Source organism: Cryptomeria japonica, chromosome 4, assembly GCF_030272615.1.
Source record: "Cryptomeria japonica chromosome 4, Sugi_1.0, whole genome shotgun sequence".
Lineage (NCBI taxonomy): Eukaryota > Viridiplantae > Streptophyta > Pinopsida > Cupressales > Cupressaceae > Cryptomeria > Cryptomeria japonica.
Window position 1 is genome coordinate 96051180 of NC_081408.1, and position 23266 is coordinate 96074445.

General features: G+C 38.4%; 1 protein-coding gene and 1 long non-coding RNA gene across 2 annotated transcripts in view; one reads left to right on the plus strand and one right to left on the minus strand.

The window, feature by feature from the left end:
- LOC131032950 (uncharacterized) overlaps positions 1-23266 on the plus strand; it is a 25854-nt gene continuing 2588 nt past the window's right edge. The window contains exons 1-4 of the mRNA XM_057964055.2: positions 1-1020; positions 1255-1411; positions 1603-1689; positions 22161-22288. Coding sequence (XP_057820038.1) covers positions 866-1020; positions 1255-1411; positions 1603-1689; positions 22161-22288 — 527 coding nt within the window. The 5' untranslated portion in view covers positions 1-865. The remainder of the gene's footprint in view (positions 1021-1254; positions 1412-1602; positions 1690-22160; positions 22289-23266) is intronic.
- Positions 1422-23266, minus strand: part of LOC131032952 (uncharacterized) — a 27432-nt gene continuing 5587 nt past the window's right edge. Inside the window, exon 3 of the long non-coding RNA XR_009103528.1 lies at positions 1422-2187. This is a non-coding gene — a long non-coding RNA (uncharacterized LOC131032952). The remainder of the gene's footprint in view (positions 2188-23266) is intronic.

A 23266-nucleotide genomic window follows, 5' to 3' on the forward strand; every position in this document is an offset into this window, starting at 1 on the left:
GAAACCCAAATATCGATACTGCTGGAGGCTTAAAAATCAGTTTAATGTACCAAATATCTTTTTGTGTAAAGCATCTTTCTTTGTCATGTGGGCCAGAGTGACAGGGCTAGTGGGATTTATGGGCCGACTAAACAAGTCTCCTATTGGGGATTTGCTCTTATTTAACTTCAAATTACTCTCAAATGTGATTAAGCTGAAAAGCAGAATCTGTAGAATCCTCCTCAACTGTAAATGATAAATGTTTTTGTCATCCTTAATGTAAATTATACGTCCCCAGCAGACATCATATTGACCCACAGAGTAAAAATAAAACAATACTTTGAATAATAGGTAGATCGAATGGGCCAAGCCTATAAAATGAAGAGCAGTTCAGACCAACCAAAATAGTTTAACCACTTTAATATTTTCTTACCTTATTGTCAACTTACCAAAGAGTATTGTATGACGGGATTAGAAACTCGGAAGAGGTGTTTCTCAATATAATATAGGGAGTTTTTAACAATGTAGGGCATTCTATATGTTTCACCTTGCTTCAGTTTTTCAGGTCAATGATTTGTTGGTCAAATGGATAGTTAATTTTCCCATAGATTTGATATTTTGCATTTATGGTTGACCACTTTGAAGTGATTGATTTGTTTGTAAAGAGATTTTTTTTTCCCTCAAAGTTGAGATTTTGCTCGTGGTTGCATTTTCAGATTGTTGTTGCCTTCAAGTTGACTTTTTTATCCATAGAATGTGCATCTATGGCTAGAAACTCTTATTGCTGGAGACTGTAATGTGATAGAGAATACTTCATAGTTTTTCTGCTATTAGAAAATTGTGTACTGTAAATATTCATAACTAGAGTTTTGGAGCAGCAAAAGCTATGTTGGGTTTGCAAGGGGATAGGTGGGGAACAATCAGGAGCGTCGTGCTTTGTATCGCTTTCTTTGTTTTGATTTGCAACATAAATTTATGGAATCTACGTAGAGCATGCAGTCAAGAGATTATACATTTTGCAAGAAGAAGTCTTGTTTCCTGGTAAGAAATCTTGGAACTGTAAATAGGGTTGTCCCAAGGCTAATTTGTTTTTGCTTTGTTACATTTCACCGGTTCTGTGATGTGTAACAATGTCTAGATTTTTATTGGGGAGGAATATTTACAGGAAATTGGAAGTTAAAGTTCTCTGCAATAATACGCAATACCCTGTTCCTTGAGGGATTAAGACTGAGTAGAAGGAATAAATTTTATGCAACTGCCAATGTTGTTATGTAGGAAGATGGACAGACAGCACTCAAAAACTATGAACTTAATCCAAAATTCAACGGGGGAGCCTTTGCCTGCTGCCAATCCACTTATTGTGAAAGAAGAGTACACATTTGAAGCTCATACTGCTCCTTTTAATAGTTGCCATGCATCTACTATTGTTGAGGCGAGTGAAGCATTTTAAAATCTATTCATGTCATTTATTCCATAAGCCTCTACTATTGCTTCTGACTACGATTTGCCATTAATCTGTCTACAAAGAATCTGGTATCCACAACAAATTTGAGGGCTACAAACATTACAATAGCTAGTATTTTTCCCATTTCTGACTACAGATATTCTGGACTATTTCTACAGATTGAGCCCAACCATCTATTAGTTGCATATTACGGAGGGAGTCACGAGGGTGCACCTGATGTGAAGATATGGCTGCAAAGGTACAAGGTGTGTATATGTTTTAAGTTGCTCAATATAGATTCTATTGCCATTGCTTTTGAATGAGAATGCAGAAGCAGAAAAGAGTATCCATCAAATAATGAATAAGGTGACATGTTTTATGTTCTGAATTGAATCTGACACATATAAAAACACAACAAACAACTACGGCCACTCTTTCATGGATGCTCATACATTCCATTCTAATAGATTCTTCTTCTTGAGTAGAGACTGGTCCACTGGTCCACTCTTCATGGTAGAGCCAACTTTCTTTTTGGAGCTTTGATATAAGTTCATCCTCCTCTATCAGCTTTAATTGCAACTGCTGGAGGATTCCAACAAAGAACTCAAATAGGTTCTTCTCAAATTGCTTCAATATTCTCTCAATTCCCAAACTTTTATTCAAAAGCCTTGTTTTCTCCCAAAACCAACTCATATCTTTCTTGGAGGTCTTCAAGGTTCTTCTTTTGAGACTTTGTTGTGGTTGCTCCTTGATAACCTGCACACCTAGAGAAGAATTTGAAAAACAAGGGTTATACACACAAAAATGTAATATCTCCAATTAAGCATTTATGCCCTTTCTGTATTGAACTATAAACTCAAAACCTTGTGTTTTTCTTAACCACTGTGCTTGTTATTTGCTTAATATTTTCTAGAATAATAAATAATTTAACCACTGTGCTTGTTATTTGCTTAATACTTTCTAGAATAATAAATAATTCAAAACTTATGATACTCTTGACTCAATAAATATGGCTTAAAGTTTTTTACAATATGCATAAATGCCATTATTTCCTTGTCATATATGTATAACAGGTTTTCTTTCTCGGCCAATTTTCTTCATTCTAAAGCAATAGGCCATTAATTTCGCACAAGCACAATTCTTTTGCTTTTTCTTGAAGCGTCACATTCTATTACAAAGGGCTGTGAAAAATATTGAAGTGCAAGTGCAAGACTAGATGTCACTAACTTCTTTATTCTTGGAACTTAACTCATGCTGCTTTGGTCCATACGCAGTGATCTTTTTCTATAAGATCTATGAGGGATGCCATGATGCTCCAAAACCTTTGACAGCTTTCCATAGAAATTGCATAATCCATATAATCCTTTCAGTTGAATCAGGAGCAACCCAATCAAGAATGGCTTGAATCTTACATGGATCATATTTGGTTCTCCCCTACTGATTATATCTCTCAAGTACACAAATTCATTTTTTAAGTTTCTACAACATCACTCTTTGATTTCTTTGCAAATAAGGAGTTTTCCCTCTTTCCAAGACAATTCTCAAGCAGCTCAAGACTAACACCACCAAGTATGGTCTTTCTAGGTTTCATTCCTTCTACAAAGGGGTCTTTGTGGAAATCAACACTAACTATACTTCTCTAGGAATTCAATTCACTGGTCCTCTTTTTTTGTGGCTAGCCTCTCAGTCTTGTCTTTGCAAGGGATATGCCTCATTCCCACAATGATGTATGGTTTTAGGTTTGGGTTCCTAGCTTGTGATTGAGGTTTTGAGGGTTTAAACTTTAAACAATTATGCTTTAGTATATTACTTGGCGCAAATGGACAATTCCTCAATGTATTGTCCACACCAAATTTGGCACCCAACAACCCCTTCACCTTGAGAATATCTTTAAATTAACTTGGTTTATATATAGGCTTAGATCTATGGTTGTTTCTACTTCATCTCATGGGAAATGCCTTTTTATTGGCATTATATTCCTTGGAAGTTATCACCTTGTTGGGTCCCTTTAGATGCAAATGTTGTTGGCTTTTTGAGGCCCATTTTCTCTTTTAGTCTATTAGCAGTTTTTTGAACCCCATTTTCTCTTTTAGTCTATTAGCAGTTTTTTGAACAAGCTTCCTCCTTTCTAGTACTCCATGTGTGCTACGCGTCACCTTCTTTGAGGGAAAGAGGTGAATAATCAATTTGTTAGAGAGGATATATGTTATTCATACATCCAAGTTACTTGGATCTCTTCTTTGAATTCTCTTAGCCCTAAAGTAGCTTTCTATCTTGAGTGTTTATTATATATTGCTAATTTGATCATTGTTCAATGTGCCTATCCTCAACATCATTTGTCTCATGGTTAGAGGATTCCCCTTAACAAGTTGTGGGTGTGATCCCATCATCCTTGTGTTGCAACAAACTACAATATTTTACAAAGTGAAAGGTTTTCTTGCCTTTGTTTTCTCCAAGAAGTTGAGTCTCAAGAGCATTTTATTTTCTAGTGTTCATTCTACTTTGAAATTTGTGGGATGTACCATTGTTTATTAAAAGATTTTGGCAATCCACTTTCTTTTGCTACCTGGCCGTAGATGCTTGGCTTTTTTGCCTACTGAGGTCACCACTTCTAGGCTTGAATATCCTAGTGGTGGTCCGAGATCTCTCAAATTGATTACTTCATTCTTTCAACCTGCCCTAAATGTTGTAGCCTTGTATGCACTAAGCATTCTTTGGATACTATTGATTCATGTATAGATGAAGACAAATTGGTGACGCATTGCTTATCCTTGCAGTCTAACATGGCTAAGGCTCCTTGATACCCCAAATCTCATTCCAATGGTTGTGGTTCTATCTCTTCTTGACATTGGGGACCTTCTAACACCTCTCTTTCATGACAGACTATCTAGAGGGCAAGCTTGCATGTCCAGTTTCATATATACCAAGTACCAACAATAGTTAGGAGAGGTTCTAATTGGAATCTACTGCCTCCTAGGATTGTCTAGCCTGACCCTTGAGCATTGGAGTTTCTCCATCGGGCATTTTTAAACTCTACATTTATACTCTTGTTGTGATCGATGATAATATTGTTGTCTCCTCCAATGTGTCCTATAATACTAATAGTTGGGGGATTTTAATTCCTTGTCTAGGCAATCTTCATTTGCTTCCATTGCATTGCAAGGTGTTCCCCTTGAACATCTATTTATACTTGTACTAATTTTGGGGTTAGGTTAGCCCTTACATGTCTATTTTTTTGTTTTTCTTGGTTTTTTCTTTTGGTTATGTCTAGGGGAAGAGCACTAGTAGCCGTTATAGATAACTTCGTGCACCCACAAATCCTAAATAGTACATCAGATTTTGACGATTTTTAGTTGTCTTCATATGTGACTTAACTACTTATAGCTATTCTTCTGGTTTTTGGGTAGTAACGATGCACACAATGGGATCATTTATGCGCACAAAGGTCAAAAAGTACACATTTCAAAGTGTCGCCTTGTAATATCCCAGTTATTTTTATTTTTAAGGCCAACAATAGACATCAACAAAAGATAACCCGTTAAGGTTAGAAATCATAAACTGAAACATGCTGGGAAAGTAACCCTTCCACTTTCTAATCACCAAGTGCCCAATATGGGAAGGTGAGAGCATATGGTGTTGAGGGGATCATTAATTTGATTAACTGAAAACAATGCAGTGCTTGGGCGGCAAGCCAACCCCTTCCGCTTATCCAGCAGGAAGACAAGAAAACTTGGCGGTGAATTAGCCAAGTGAGATACACAAAAGTACGAATCACTCAACCGCAATATTTCAGCGGGAGGACTACGGTTACATAACAATCTCAACTCGACCACTTATGCAGTAGGAGGACCATTACACTTAGATATCACTCGACCACTTATGCAGTGGGAGGACTGAAATTATAATTTTGCTTGATAATAGGCGGCAAGCTAGCCTCTTCCACTTTTCAGCGGGATGAGAATTACAACATAGAACTAGTTAGTAGTACTACTACTTAACCTTACAAAAATAGAAGATATGAGAAGAGAGTAATGCTGATTATCCCAAAATGAACATGAATTTTCTGCTAATATCACTTCTGTAGGCTGAAATTGCAAAATCAACAGCCTAAGAAAACTCTAAAACGCTCACAACTCTCTCAATACACATCCGAATCACCCAAAACCAGTCCCAAACCCACACTAGATCAATTGCAATACCAACCAACCAAAACCAAGATACCAAAATCCCCTTATTAATTTTGCACGCATCCCAATGCAAAACAGAAAACCACGCCTAGCTCTAGAATTTCGATTTTGTCTAGTAATTTCAAAACTCAACTAAAAATGCCACAAACTTACAAAGTGTATCGCCATTACTGGGAAGGATGAAAGAGCTGATACCCATAAGTCACTTCAACAGAGAGGTGTGATCGAAAATGCACTTAGCCACAGGCAAACCAGCAAGTCCCCAAAATCATTCCAACACCAAAAATGACTATGGCATGCTCTGAGAATGTAGTAGAATACAACACATAGCTAGGTACTATGTTTCAAGTACGAAACCGGGAAGCACTAAGGAGACGCACTTTGAAGCCTCAAAGTTCTGTCGTCAAACCGGCAGAATAACATTACAAATTTTCAAGATGATCCAGAATGGGAGCCCAAGGCTCTTATTTATAACTTCACACCATCAAATTCAAATGCAAATTGCTTCAAACTCAACTTCTTTCATTTGCATTTCATTCCACCTCATGTGGACCCCAAGAGTGGTGCCATTCTCACAAGTCAACCTTCACACTAAAAAGCATGGACCCACGATATTCACTTGGCAAACATTAGAGATGAAACATAAAATAACATCTCCCTTATTAATTTCGACATCCCCTTATTAAACATAAATTTCGCCAAGCACTTAGGAGATTTTAGATATTAATCCCAAATACAATAAATCAGTAGCAATTAATCAGATTAATTAAATATTAAACCTTAGGATAAGGAAATAATCTTTAATTGTGTCACATATGACTCCCGTACTGATTACTGTCAAAACTAGGATGAAACTGAGCCAGGAAGACCACTGAACTGATGCAGGATCAGAACCCTATCCACTGCCAGAAATAGAATTATGCCACACTGCCACTTACTAAAAATAGTAAGTCAAGAACTGATGCTCAGAAAAGCATGATCTTCGCGCCCAGTGACAGAGCATGGAGAGCTCAGTAGGACAGTATCACCAAAATAGCCATTCCTTGACTTACTAAAAATAGTAAGTCCTCGCCTCATCAATGTTGGACCCTCATTCTTCATTCCACGTAGCCTACGGGTCTCAGGAATAGGCTAATGGACCACTGGGAGGTCATCAACGAGAAGGGGACATTACAGTCCGCCCTCCCTAAAATTGCTTGTCCTCAAGCAATTGTAAGGCTGGATGCAGTAAAATCTCCTCATTTTCCCATGTAGCATCCTCTGTTGGTAGATTTTTCCATTTGATCAAGTATTCCCTGATCACTCTTCTCCTCAAAGATCGTTCCCTGAAATCAAGGATAGCTTCAGGAACCAAAACCAACTCTCCCTCCTCATCAAGCGGAGGAAACTCAGCTGAAGCAACAACATTATGCCCCAGAGCCTTCTTGAGGTGAGACACATGAAATACATTATGGATCCTGCTGCTTGCTGGTGATTCCAACTCATACGCCACTTCTCCAACCCTCCTACTGACTCTGAAAGGCCCATAAAACCGTGGCTTCAATTTCTCAACCCCACTCTTCTTGAGAGTAGACTGTCTGTAGGGTTGGAGTCTTAAATAAACCATGTCGCCCACCTCAAAGGTGCACTCAATTCGCTGTTGATCAGCATACAACTTCTGCTGATTCTGTGCATGTCGGAGATTGTCCCTTAGAATCCTCAGAATATCTTGACTTTGTTGCATCACATCCCTTGCCTGAGGGGTTCTGCTATCACCAAATACCAAGTCCGCGAAGCTAGGAGCTTCATAACCATATAGTGCCATGAATGGTGACATCCGGATGGACATGTGATAGGAGGAATTGTAACAATACGAGACCTAGGTGAAGCCATCTCACCCATGTATTCTGCTGCTCTGAGACATAGTTTCTAAGATAACCTTCCAACCACTTATTTACTATCTCAATTTGTCCATCAGTTTGGGGGTGATAACTGGTGCTTGGAGTGAGCATAGTACCACACAATCTGAAAATCTCCTGCCAGAAAGCACTTAGGAACTTGTTGTCCCTATCACTCACAATGTTCTTTGGTAACCCATGTAATCTGAACACCTCCCGGAAGAACACTTCAGCAACTTGAGCTGTTGTAAAAGAACTGGTGATGGCAAAGAAATGAGCAAACTTTGTGAGTCTGTCCACCACTACATAGATACTATCCTTCCCTTGAGCCCGAGGCAACCCAGTGATGAAATCCATGGAAATACTTTCCCATTTTTTGCCGGGAATAAGCAAAGGCTGTAACAAACCAGCTGGTAGACTGCGCTCATCTTTGTTCCTCTGACATGTATGACACTCCTTAATGTACTTCAAAACATCACTTTTAAGTCCCTTCCAAGAAAATCTCTTTTGGATCTGTTTGTATGTTTTGAAATAACCTTGGTGACCAGCGAGGGGGATGTCATGGAAAGTCTTCAAAATCTTCTCTTTTAACTTAGATTCAGCCACTATGAAGATTTTTTCCTTGTACAGTATCAATCCCTCAACCAATTTGTACCTTTCATCATGAAAAGTACCTCCTATAATGCTGGTTGCAAACTGATTTTTGGCATAATCAGCAAGCAACAACTCCCTCCAATCAGCAGTAAGCTCGCATATTAAGCTTAAATGGGGCCTTTTGGATAAGGCATCCGCCACAACATTGTTTTTACCCTTAACATACTCAATATCGAAATCGTAAGCCTGCAGCTTACTCACCCACTTTTGTTGTCTCTCATTCAAATCTTTCTGATGCATGAAGTGTTTAAGACTATTGTGATTAGTCTTAACAATGAATTTACTCCCCACCAGCTACTGCCTGAACTTTGCAAGGGCATGCATTATGGCAAGCATTTCCTTGTCATAAATTGAATACAATCTTTCAGGACCTCTCAATTTCCTGCTCTCAAAGACTATAGGATGCTTATCCTGCATGAGGACTGCACCAACACCTTCTCTAGATGCATCACACAGTAGCTCAAACGGCTTGGTGAAATCAGGCAATGCTAAAACAGGGCAAGAACTCATGATCCCTTTAAACTGCTCAAATGTTGTCTGTGCCTTTTCGGACCATTCAAAAGCTCCTTTCTTTGTAAGATCTGTGAGGGGGGCAGCCAACTGAGAATATCCCTTCACAAACCTCCGATAAAACGCACATAATCCCAAAAATCCCCTCAAATGTGTTATGTTCTCGGGAGTAGGCCAATCAATGATGTCTCTAATCTTTTCAGGATCCACCTTCACACCACCTGTACTGATAATGTGACCAAGGTAGAGCAACTCTTCCATCCCAAACTCACATTTGCACTCCTTGGCAAACAAGGATTCGGATTCTAATATGCTTAACACTTCATCCAACTGTTGTAAATGTTCTTTCCAAGATTTGCTGAATATGAGTATGTCATCAAAGAATATCAAAACAAACTTCCTTAGCTATTCTTGGAAGATTTTTGTTCATGCATGATTGAAATGTAGCAGGTGCATTAGTCAAGCCAAAGGGCATGACTAGGAACTCAAAATGCCCAAAGTGGCATCTGAAAGCAGTCTTCTCCACATCTGATGCTCTCATTCTAATCTGATGATACCCTGACCTGAGGTCAATCTTGGAAAAGAACACTGCCCCATGTAGCTTGTCAATGAGCTCATCAATTCTCGGAATAGGATACCGATTCTTGATGGTTTTCTGATTCAAGGCTCTGTAATCCACACACATGCACATGGTCCCATCCTTCTTTCTCACCAAAACAATAGCCGAAGCAAAGGGGCTTTTGCTAGGCCGTATGTAACCCATGTCAAGCAATTCCTGAATTGCTTTTTCAATCTCATCCTTCTGCTTCTTAGGATATTGGTAAGGAGTAGTCATAACTGGTTTAGCTCCTTCTTCAAGCTCAATAATGTGTTCGACATCTCTCTCAGGGGGTCTGCCAGGAGGTGGGTTTTCAAACACCTTGCTTCTCTTGGTTATCAAGGCTTGAATGTCTTCAGGATAGTTCCTATTCTTTTTTTGTGGTTCTGAGGGCTTGACCATGATCTTGCTTCTATGCGTGATCATTGCTTGAATGTTTGAGGAATAGCTGCCCTTGTCTACCAATGGATTTAAAGGCATTATCAAACACTTTGCTGCCCACTCCACCTGATTATGGCGGATCAGCCTTTCCATTCTTTTCAAGTATACCACTTTAAGTCCACCATGCAACATTCCTCTCAATACTACCTTCTTCCCTTCAAATATGAATTTCAGCTCCATGGTTTGTAAGTTTAGTGTGATCTCACCAAGAGATCTTAGCCATTGGATCCCGAGGACTGCATCATCAGTCCCACCAATGCTCACCACAAAGAAATCATCTCCGATTTCATGATTTCCCAATTTCAGAGACATGTTGGAAATCATTCGGTTACAGGATATAGTGGAGCCATCTGCTACCATGACTTTGAAGCCCTCAACTTCCTCTACCACTAGACCCCTTTTTGCCACAATCCTCTCATCAATGAAGTTGTGTGTTGCACCTGTGTCAATGAGAGCAATGGCATGATGCTCTCCAATCACACCCAGAACTCTAAAGGACTCATTTTTGTGAATGCTCGAGAGTTGAGCAACCACACCCCTATCTTCTGACCCATATTCAGGCCCTTCAGGAGCCTCTTCATACTCGCTGTCCTCAACTTCAGTTTGCTGTTCTGATATTTCAGAATCTGATCCATCTGCAAAATATCACTCCATCTGATGCAAATTCCCCTTTCCATGACACTTATGTCCGGGGGCCCAAGGATCTCTGCAAGAGTAACAAAGATTCTTCCTTCGAAGCTCTTGACGAAGCTCATCATCCATACGTGGAGGGAACCTCTTGGTCTGATTCGTGAACTTCTTCTTATCCTTTCTGAAAGGAAAAGGCTTGGACTGAATTTTACTCCTTAGGGCAGCCAACTCCATGCTTCAAGATTTTTTAATAGCTTCTGCCAGGGTGGGCGGATCAAAAGCTTTGACCCAACCTTTCAAAGGTTCCTCAAGTCCTTCAGTGAAAAGGACAACCAACTGCTTCTCCGAGATTGCTACTTACCATAACTGACAGGTTTTGGAATTCAGTTACGTAAGTGTCCAACGAACCTTGCTGCTTGAGTTGTGCAAGTTCTCTAAACTTCACCTCTGGATCCCTGGTGTCGAATCTCTCGATCAGCTTGTTGGTGAAATCAGCATAGGTGGTGATTAAGTTATGACCAAGGGTGACCAACCCATGGTACCACCATTCGTGGGCCACTCCATCCAAGTGCAACGTAGCAAACTTGATGGCATCCTCCTCCGGCATAGGCCTCAAGGACAAGTAATTGTCCAACTTCTGTACCCATGCTCTAGCGGTGCTCTTAGCACTTCCATCAAAGTGTGCTAAGGTCACTCTTCCAAGAGCTTGCTGATAATCTCTTGGGGCAGGAGACTTGTAGTCATTCCTCCTTCCTCTCTTCATTTTCTGATTCATAAGCTAATCCAGAGTTAGGATATCTCGGATCTCACCAGGAAGAGAAACATACTCCATGTAGTTGTTTCTTATTTCATCAGTTGTGGGTATTTCTGTTTCAGCTTGTTGTACTTCTCTTGGCAGAAATACAGGTTGTAAAGGTCTTGGGGCTGAACCTCCATTGTTACTCCCATTGTTACTCCCGCTTCCATTGCCTACAGGAGCATTAGAAGTGTTGGCTTTTGGTCCATTGTTGGGTTGGTTAGGGGTCCCAACAACGTTCTGGTTAAGCTTGGCCAGCGATAGAGACATCATGTCCATCATGGCATTGAATTGTCTCTCAGCCTTCTTATCAAGTGCCTCATTCGGTTTTGTAGTCTTATCTGCCATTGAATCCACTAAATCTGAAGAATCTAAATCCTTCCCTCTGTTCCTCAGTACTTCTGAAAATGTGTCCTCTTCCGACATTGTCGGAATCTGAAACTGCTGTCTCTATTGTTCTTTGTTGTAGTATCTAACGTCTCTGTCACTCATGGAGACTTCTGAACCCACTGAAACTCACAGGCTAGTAGGAAAACCAGCACTGATACCACTGTAATATCCCAGTTATATTTATTTTTATTTTTAAGGCCAACAATAGACATCAACAAAAAGATAACCCGTTAAGGTTAGAAATCATAAACTGAAACATGCTGGGAAAGTAACCCTTCCACTTTCTGATCACCAAGTGCCCAATGTGGGAAGGTGAGAGCATACGATGTTGAGGGGATCATTAGTTTGATTAACTAAAAACAATGTAGTGCTTGGGCGGCAAGCCAGCCCCTTTTGCTTATCTAGCGGGAAGACAAGAAAACTTGGTAGTGAACCAACCAAGTGAGATATACAAAAGTACGAATCACTCAACCGCAATATTTCAACGGGAGGACTGCAGTTAAATAACAATCTCAACTCGACCGCTTATGCATGCAGCGGGAGGACCATTACACTTAGATATCACTCAACCACTTATGCAGTGGGAGGACTGAAATTACAATTTTGCTTGATAATAGGCGGCAAGCCAGCCTCTTCCATTTTTCAGCGGGATGAGAATTACAACATAGAACTGGTTAGTAGTACTACTACTTAACCTTACAAAAATAGAAGATATGAGAAGAGAGTAATGCTGATTATCCCAAAATGAACCTGAATTTTCTGCTAATATCACTTCTGCAGGCTGGAATTGCAAAACCAGCAGCCTAAGAAAACTCTAAAAAAGCTCACAACTCTCTCAATACACATCCGAATCACCCAAAACCAATCCCAAACCCACACTAGACCAATTGCAATAACAACCAACCAAAACCAAGATACCAAAATCCCCTTATTAATTTTGCACGCATCCCAATGCAAAATAGAAAACCACGCCTAGCTCTAGAATTTCAATTTTGTCTAGTAATTTCAAAACTCAACTAAAAATGCCACAAACTTACAAAGTGTATCGCCATTACTGGGAAGGATGAAAGAGCTGATACCCATAAGTCGCTTCAACAGAGAGGTGTAATCGAAAATGCACTTCAGCCACAGGCAAACCAGCAAGTCCCCAAAATCATTCCAACACCAAAAATGACTATGGCATGCTCTGAGAATGTAGTAGAATACAACACATAGCTAGGTACTATGTTTCAAGTACGAAACCGAGAAGCACTAAGGAGACGCACTCTGAAGCCTCAAAGTTCTGTTGTCAAACCGGCAACATAACATTACAAATTTTCAAAATGATCCAAAATGGGAGCCCAAGGCTCTTATTTATAACTTCACACCATCAGATTCAAATGCAAATTGCTTCAAACTCAACTTCTTTCATTTGCATTTCATTCCACCTCACGTGGACCCCAAGAGTGGCGCCATTCTCACAAGTCAACCTTCACGCCAAAAAGCATGGACCCACGATATTCGCTTGGCAAACAATAGAGATGAAACATAAAATAACATCTCCCTTAGTAATTTCGACACCCCCTTATTAAACATAAATTTCGCCAAGCACTTAGGAGATTTTAGACATTAATCCCAAATTCAATAAATCAGTAGCAATTAATCAGATTAGTTAAATATTAAACCTTAGGATAAGGAAATAATATTTAATTGTGTCACATATGACTCCCGTACTGATTACTATCAAAACTAGGATGAAACTGAGCCAAGAAGACCACTGAACTGCTGCAGGATTAGGACCCTGTCCACTACCAGAAATAGAATTATGCCACACTACCACTTACTAAAAATAGTAAGTCAAGAATTGATGCTCCAAAAAGCATGATCTTTGCACCCAGTGACAGAGCATGGAGAGCTCAGTAGGACAGTATCACCAAAATAGCCAATCCCTAACTTACTAAAAATAGTAAGTCCTCGCCTCATCAATGCTGGACCCTCATTCTTCATTCCACCTAGCCTACGGGTCTCAGGAATAGGCTAATGGACCACTGGGAGGTCATCAACGAGAAGGGGACATTACACGCCTGATACCTAATTAATGATTTTCTAGTAACTGTCCACTCAAAATCTCTAGTACTTGTGGACAAATATCCCAATAGTTTTGCACAAATGGGCCAATTATGAACAAAAATTGACAAAAAGTGATCGGCTATTGGTACATGTGAAATTTATTAATGGGCTTTTCAAAAATTGGAACTTTGAGGGCTATTGGGGGATCACTATGACAATAAGTGTGTGGTTATTGGAACTATGACGGCTACTGGTGCTCTTCCCCTAGGACCCCTTTTGCACTAATTCTTTGTTATTGTACCTGATGTACATTCCAATCCAATTGGCATATTCTTGGTCATTGTGGACTTTAATATAGTTTCATAATTTTTCATTCTTTCTTTCTTTTCACCTTGAAAATCTTGTATTGGATAATGCACAACATGACAGCAAGAGAAACTATTGGTATTTTTTGTTGTTTTTGGACTTCATCCACCATGTGTTTCTTCATGGGTGTTGAAACCTTTTGTATGTTGTCAGCTATTTGAAGTTCTTAATCTACAATCCCAATCGTGTATATGCTTCTAAAGGTCTTGCATTGATCTGTGGACCAAATTTCCTTGCAGGTGTAGCAAAGTCCTTTTGAAGGACCATAGGGTCCTGTTGATGTGTTTTTTTATGCACATGCAAACACAGAATAAAATACCAAGGTATCTTATCCTCTCTTGAACAAAGTTACTCAAATGTTGAAGATTAGCTTAAGGATCACTTGAGATAACTCCAAGGTTCTTGTATGTTAGGTCACGACGTGTGGATAAGCTTGTTGGTTTGATGTGATTATGCTGGAATCACGAGGGGACTTATGTTGAATTGTTGATTACTTGAATCGCTAGAACTTAGATCCTAACTACTCACTTGGAGAATAAAAAAGAGCAAAAGGCATAGGGTTTAGGGAGTCTAATCTAATCCTAAGAATGCAAGAAAATGGATGAATGGTTCAATGGAATCCTACTAGGTGAGGTCTCACCATCAACTTGAACAATTTGACACAAGCTCGGTGCAATCTTCTAAGGGATAATTCAAAGATGTTCAAATCATTATCATCAAACATTGATTACCATTCAAGTTAATGCATAAACAATGGATGTATAACAATTCAAAGTTAAGCTCATATGACTCCAGTTGACCACGCAAGGCACTCTTACAATCAGCAAGAGGCTAGTGGTATGGACTAAACGGATTCCACACAAATGCATTCAACAAATTCCTCCACTCAATCTAATCAACATGAAAGTAAATTAAGAAGTAAAGACCATGCAAGTTGTTGAAGTAACTAATCAAATTCACCATAATTTCAATGAAATCAATTGTTCTTTACAACAAGGTTTTGGCAACAATCTTTGCCTTCTCCTAATCTAAATTCTATTCCAATTGCTATTCACTATTCTATTCCTCTATTCTATTACTATTCTCTCTTCCTATTAACCTTTACAAATGAAGAACTCTCAATACGATTCAATGGCTCAGATCAATTCAAGATCAATGGCCGAGATTACTAAATTAGGGTTTGTTACAACAAACTCTATTCCAGTCAATGAAATAATTGCAATATTTGGACACGTGTCCTCTCTGGAATATTTGACCAATGGATAACGGGGGTAGGTGCCTTGAAGTTTATGCTATCATGGACGAGTCAAGTTCAATGAATCAAGACGTGCTAATGAGGGACCTCTTCGATTGGTGGAGTGGTCACTTGGATGCCACTTCTACTTGCTCAAAGTAGTGGTGGTGGGAAGCATTGATGTAGTCGAGTCATTCCTCCATCCTCGCTTGCTTGCCTTAGGGTGACTGTATGACTTCATCCTTCGCACTCCTTTGATCTCTTCATGTCTCCATGGTGCGGTGAGAGTTGAGATTCCTCTTGGGCATTCTCGTGCTTGTAAATGAATTTTTCCCCTTTTCATGGTGGTGTAGATGTTACAATCTTCCTCCTTTTGCTTTGTAATCACCATCCTTGATGTTTTTGTATTTGCTAATGAAGTTTTCCTCTTGAGGACATCTTCTTGACCTTGACATTGAAATTTCCTCCTAATGACACTTGTTTTGATTTTCCTCCAACCTGATCCACTTGATTTCTTTTTTCATCTCCTGCAAAACAAACAAATGGGTATCAAACACACATGATATATACCTTCTATATAACTTCCTAATTTGATACGATTTCTGATTTTATGTGGTTTGCAGGTTTGATAAGAGGAGGTCACTCCTAAGGGTGGGCAATGGAAGTTGGAGCAAATTTGCTCATGATGAGAAGCAAAGGAGGCTTAGCATCATTTCATCACTTCTCTACCAATTGATCTCTTAAGATTTAGTTTTCATGTGCAAAATTGATCATATCACCTTCATTGAATGCATTGAGGATGACTTCGGTCCAAGATAGAGGCAAGCGAAGAGGATTTCGCTCCCAATGAGGGGCAATAGAATGCAATATCCCTTGCTGATTATGGCCTTAAAATGCTGAAGATGGGCTCAAGGAATATTGTCAAATAGGTGTCCTATAACCCTTAAACTTGTTGTTACCAAAATCTGATTGCTTTCTTGTTGTTTATGACCCAAGGTATAATATCAAACAGTTCACATACCAACATTAGGCTTGCTGTTCTGAGTTACAAACTGATAACCTTGCGTGTTATTGACATAGAAAAGGCTTTGCATAACTTTGTGTGTTATTGACACTGATACACATGGAATGTATTTGCAAAATATTTCATTGATATCTAACATTACAAACTCAATGCATAATGACTCTTTTGATATTTCAAATGCATATATATAAATCACTAAACTGAAAACAACTTGAATATGCATCAAATTGGGGAATTGTCATTTTTGTCAAATAGTTGCCATGCTTCAGAATAACAAACTGAATATCCAATACTGCTGTCATTAAGATCTGATTACAATTTCAGACTGTTTCAAATGTTTATTGCTCAGACATGAATGACAAATTAGATACTCTTATGGCTGCCCTACTTTTCTGAAGACTGGGTACTCAGAAAATATGACATTTCATAGGCAAACAATGATCAAGAACCTGATTTGCTGATGGCAAATTGAAGAGACACCTCCATCGATGATGGCAGAATTTATTTAGGATTTTTAGAGGCCTTTATGATAGAAATCGCCCCCTAGGAGTATGGTGCCATATGCCCTTGAGTTGCAGATGTAATAACAAATAAATACAGCACTCTCTCCCTTCCAAGTAATGATTGAAATGATTGCCAAGGCCAGCCGAGTTGAATGAACAAATGCCCACAAAATTCTGAGCAGCCAGCAATGAATAATGAGTGAAAATGTGTGACTCAGTAGGTCTGATCACCCTTCATGGCAAACCACGATTTGGACTGAAAATCACCTTCAAACTCCTCCAAACCACCACCCAAAATACCTCCAAGAAATCACCTAACTATTGATTAAAGTGCAGATATAAAATCATCAATTGCACCTAAGTCTGAAACATTCCTTCCCAGCCGTACTCCAAGATAGCTAAAGCTAAAACTCAATAAGCTCCAAGTTGAACTCCTGAGGTAGAGCTCACAACCAGCGATAATTTGGAAGATCTTTCACAACCTCAAAATCATATTATCAATTGAGAGTTTCCGTTCCCAATGGCTAAAGATAAACTGCAGAAACCGTTGGCTCCACAAGCTATCAAACAAAGAAAATGTCAAAAACATTCGATGCCAAAATAATGAGCCTCACCCTCTATTTATTCTTTTCCTCACATGGGTCGGCCTCCTTCTAGAAGATTCTCTTTCATAAAATAATATTTAATTGCACTTTAGATAATATTAAAATATCATTAAAATATAAAGTGCAATTAACAACACACGCGACACCATATGTAAGAATTCATTATCTCACACAAAATCATATAAAAATAAAATGTGAAGCCACAAGCAACTGCCCAAGCGACCCTCTCATCAACTCCTTGGCCTACGAGGGTCAAGTAATAGGCCAAACCCTTCTGTGGACTGATCCTCATGAAAATGGGGACATTACACAGAAGTTCTCTCAAACCTAGTCCAATTCTACCCTTCATCACTTCAGGTTTGAATACTTTGTCATTCATGCAAGTGGAGGCATCAAATTAACTTGGAAGAGGGCTCTATAAGCAATTTCGCTCCTAACCTTGGGCACATGAAGTAAATTTCAGTCCAACTAGGGAGCACTTGAAGTTGAAATCGCTCCAAAGAAGGAGCACTTGAAGGCAAATTCGCTCCAAAAGTGGTGCACTTGAAGTTCTCTCCAAAAGTGGTGCACTTGAAGTTCGCTCCAAAAGTGATGCACTTGAAGTTCGCTCCAAAAGTGATGCACTTGAAGTGGTTTTCGCTCCAAAGCAGGAGCACTTGAAGTGAATTCTAAATCAAAATCATGTTCAATATCTTCACTCACGATAACTCAAACGCTTTAAATCGCACTCAATCAAGGCTTCTCAAGCAAATTCGCTCTAAAGGAAGAGCACTTGAAGCAAATTTCGCTCCAAAGAAGGAGCACTTGAAGTGAATTGATCTTTAATACTTAGCACTTCCTTGTTCACTCTCTTTCATTCCATCCATTCGAGTGGTTTCAAACTGCGTTCTAGGATCAATTTCGCTCCTACTAGTGAGCACTTGAAGTAATTTGAAAATGCATCCTTTTGAGTTGAATCTCATCATTTTCTGTTTTAGTTTATGCTCCTATATACCAAAAGACCTCAAAACTCACCTTGATTGTGGCTTCACCTTCTACCGGAGTCATTTAGAAGTGAAATTCGCTTTGAGAGAGGGGCACTTGAAGTGAATTTCGCCCCAGAAGAGGAGCACTTGAAGCATCCCTTACTAGCAATCTCTCATTCATTCCTTGGTTGAATTCATGATAAGCTTCACTTCTCATGTGATCTAGACGTTATTGAAGGCTAATAAACTCACTCATTTCCCTTAATTGTTGCTCAAGAAGTCCATTTCGCTCCTAATTATGAGCAAGAGAAGCAGATTTCACTCCAACTAGGGAGCACTTGAAGTTGCCTACATACTTGACCCAATTTATGTTTCCTTGCATTCCTTGATCAAATTGAGATATTACATAATGATGAGAGGGTATCTTAAGTGACTTGGAGAGCTTGGTGAGGATCTCGCTCCTAATGAGGAGTAGTAGAAGCAAAATTCGCTCCTACTAGGGAGCAATTGAAAATTTTATATACTTAGTCAAAATTTTGCTCCCGAAAGTCACCTTTCACCGGGATGTATATAAGTCACTCGGATGACAAAAGGAACACTTGCATTGCTGATTAGGTTTAAACTTTTTAAGGATTCCTCCATCAAACCTCTTCCTCAGTATGCGCAATTTGACTTCTCCTTTCTACCATTTTGCTATTGCAGACTTTGAGTGAGTGAGCTGACAATCACCCCCTCATCTCATAACACTCCATTTCACACCTCACACAGGGCTATCCACTTGACTCCTGGCCTCTTGACCATCTATACCTCTTCAATGCAAAGGCTAATAGCTAAGGACTCTAACACTACCGACGGCTAAGCTAAGACAACTACCTTAGAAAGCGAAAAAAGTGGGGGTCCCCATTTGCAATGTGGCGATGTGTGAATACATCACAACAGGTCCATGAGTAGCTTTTGATGAGCCAGCACTTAAAATCAAAGAAGCTTTGAAATTTTCACTGCCCTTAAAGCCATCCTTTGCTAGCATGGGAAGTTTGGGGGCTGTACCTGATGTTGTTTGATTCCTAACCACTTTGGAATAGGCCTTCATTTGTTTTATGGACTCCAACAACAAATCTATATACATAGAAATCAGTTGTCAACGAGAGATCTTTTCGACAACAATCTTGTTTAATGGATGTCTTGGAAGAAATAAACTCAGGTATAGACCTTAAAGATTCCAAAGAATGTGATTACAAACCCTTCCCAAGTGGTTATCTCCTAGCAATCACATTCAATGGTATTTGCCAGTGCTTCACACTCAACCATTTGCTACTAATCAAATGCTAGATTCTTGAAGGCATTATGTGGCAAACTGATTTTATTTAAATCTCCTCCCACGGGAAAATTTAAAGAAATGATTTAGAATCTCAGTCCAAAGCCCAGTTTTAGTACTCTCATTCATGCCATCAAACTTGAGAATGGGGATATCGCTCAACAATCTCTGATTTATGTGATTTCCCTCTTGATCTCTTTGCATGTATCTATTAGGTTCCCCTTTACAATATCTTGCAATAGTGACCCCCACTGATCAGGTCGTCCAACTGCTCTAATTCTCTCTAATTCTGAGATAGATGAAGATCTTCATCTTCATCCCTATCCATCCATGGTTGTGATGCCATTATCCGTCTTGTTCATGATCTCCTTTAATTTGCCCATTGAACTTTCGAGGGTTTCTTTCATTGACAGTGCCAACTCCAATCTCTAGTTTTATTCTTCTTGTTTGATTGATATTGGAACCATTATAAGTACTCCCACCATGCCAAGAATCACATGTGGCATGTTTAATAAAAAATAAAAACAACAACAACAACAACAATCCACTGGAAACTGAGATATTTATCTTTTTCAAAAATTTCTGAAACTGAATTAAAACGTTTTGACAAGATGGAAATACACCAAATATGGAAAACTCAACTTTAGACTATCAGCTAATGCTTTAAATGAGCATGCAAACTCATAATGATTTCTCAAAAAGGTATCTACTAAGGCTTGATCCAAGAACGTTATGGCTGCTGCATTTGACGGCAATCAATCTTCTATGTACCTGCACTGCTTTTTCCAGCCAAAAGAAGAAAAAAACTCTCTTGATGTTTTAAGGCATTTTGTAACTGACTTCAGAGTCTCGGACTTCTTTTGCCACAGTGGGATCAGTTTCTCTTGTAATTGACATATCATAATGGGTGTAGAGCTGATGTTAACTGAACAATAATTATTGGCTGATGTTAACTGAGCCATAATTATTGGCTTCATCACTTCTCTGTAACTGATGAATTAACGATTTATTCCTGCAAAACTGACCCATAACTGATAACTGCTATGTGTTTAACTTTTGTCGGCAAAACTGATGTGTAACTAATATTCATTTATACTTAGATAAATGATGCAACCTAACTGGTGCTGCCCAACTGACTTATTGTTGCATATCAGATTTACTTTTTTGCAAGTGATCATTCCTGGAAATTATATAGTATTATAGAGATATCATCCTTCCAAACAAGGCTTATGTGTTATGCATCATAACATTTGATTACGCTTTCAAGTTTCATGTACAATATTTGGGGCATAGATACAAACCAAAACATAGATTTCTGGTTTCAAACTTGATAAAAGTTCTTCTCATCAGCTCTCCAAAGTGGAAACCCGAGGAATATCATTTTCACAATGTGTCAATGAGAAAATGGAACCCGATTTCCCCATTCTCATGAAAAGATTCAAAGAAATAGGTTCTAGTTTCTTGTTTAGAAAGTTTGTATATAGTACCGTGGTCTGTATCTTGTATAACTGTAGACAAACCATGTGATTCCATAAAATTAGAGCCATATTATGTGAGTTATACACTTGATTAAATCAATTTAAATTAGAAATATACGTAGTGTGATTCACTACGAAATAATCTGGGAGACAAGATCAAAGCTCACTAGGAAAAGATTCCCTATCACACGCTTTCCTAACATACTAGTATGTAATCAGTTAAATCCACAGAATTATAGAATTCTGTTGATCCTTTTGTTGCTGGAGATTCACTGTGAAATAATCTGGGAGGAAAGATCAAAGCTAACTAGGAAAAGATTCCCTATCACACGCTTTCCTAACTTACTAGTATGTAATCAATTAAATGCACAGAATTATAGAATTCTGTTGATCATTTTATCACCGGTACTCACTTAACTAGACCATACATGCATCAGATTTCCATTCTCATGATACTATCTAGAGCAATACATGTTGCTTGGACATGGAAAGAAATAGGTTCTAATTTCTTGTTAAGAAAGTTTGTATATAGTACCGTGGTCTGCATTTGTGTAACTCTAGACAAACCATGCGATTCCATAAAATTAGAGACATATTATGTGAGTTATACACTCAATTAGATTAATATAAACTGAGAAATATACGCAGTGTGATTCACTGTCAAATAATCTGGAAGGAAAGATCAAAGCTCACTAGAAAAAGATTCCCTATCACACACTTTCCTAACATACTACTACGAAATCAGTTAAACACACAAAATTATAGAATTCTGTTGATCCTTTTATCGGTGGAAACTATTCATGGGCTACAACTCTCTTAAATAAACCATACATGCATCAGAATGTTGAAAAATCTTTTAATGTGTCCTTGGCTTTACACTTTAGTTGCAAAAATAATGATGAGAAAGTGGCTTCATTTCTTTAAACGTTTATGGAAAACTAGCATACCTTGTACTGAAGAATGTTTCTACTGTAAACTATCGTGCATTCAGTTTCCTTCTGCCTCCCAGATCATTTGTTCTGAGTTCTATGTATTGCCATTTCAGCTATATTCTTTCACGTAGTACTGTACAAGAATATTCAGAACATGTAAAATCAGTGTTTATTCCTTTTCAGGATGGTATGTGGCATGCTCCAGAGGTGGGAGACGAGGAACTTAATGTTTCGATGTGGAATCCAGTTCTTTTTAAACTTCCTAGTGGTGAATTGCTTCTATTCTACAAGATTGGTCAAGAGGTGCAGAAGTAAGTTGAAATTCCGATATTTGTCGTTGGCACATTCTGGCTGTTGTTTAACGCTTTTCTCTAGATTTTATGAATTACAGATATAGATAAATCTAAGATTTCAGAAGTGATTAGACTGATCTGAAAGGAATTCTGATTTTTTTTTGTTACCCATTTTGAGGAGAAAGAGAAGTGCCACAAACAAAAAACTTTTAGCTCATTCATGCCAATGGCAAAGAAAAAATATAAATCTTTTGGGGAAAGATCCAGCAAACTAAAAGTATAAGATTTTTCTCAAAAGAGAAAAAAAAATGGATTTAAAAAAAATAAGGAAAAAAAGACTTGTTATTTTTAACTTTAAATGCATTTCAATAGCATAAAGCTATACGGAGCAAATAAAGTTGAAAGGTTAGCCATGAAATAGGGCTTTGAGAGTTTTTGTCATTTATTTTCATATAACTGATTATATTGTACTGTACAATGTATATGAATAAATAATAATATATGCTAATAATTTTTAAATTTTCGGTTTCAATTCACTTTGTGCAAAGTTAATCTCCATTAGATCCTTGAAAAAATGGCCTTCCATGTACGAGGGAGAGATAGATACTTGATTCCTTCCGAGAACAATTTTCATTTTGTTTTTTTGAAAGTACTCGAAATCAACCTTTAACTTTAAATCTAAATAGATTGAAGCTTAATTTTCATTTGTAGTTTTTTATGCAGTCTACTTATTCGTTGTGTGAGTTTTGTCCTCACCTGATTCTTTGCAGTGTAAGTAGCAAATGGTTTTTAGAAATGACGTATTATTTTCCATCAGAAAGTCTTTTGTTTCTGCTAAGACTAGTTCAGGTTTACAAAGGTTGTCTTTCCTTGCCAGTGAACATATTGTTGAAAAAAGGAAAAAATATCCGACTGTTATATTTTGATATCTCAATGGGTAAAATGGAAAGTAAGCATAACTTTACTGTATTTCGAGTCTCGCCAAACATAGCCCAG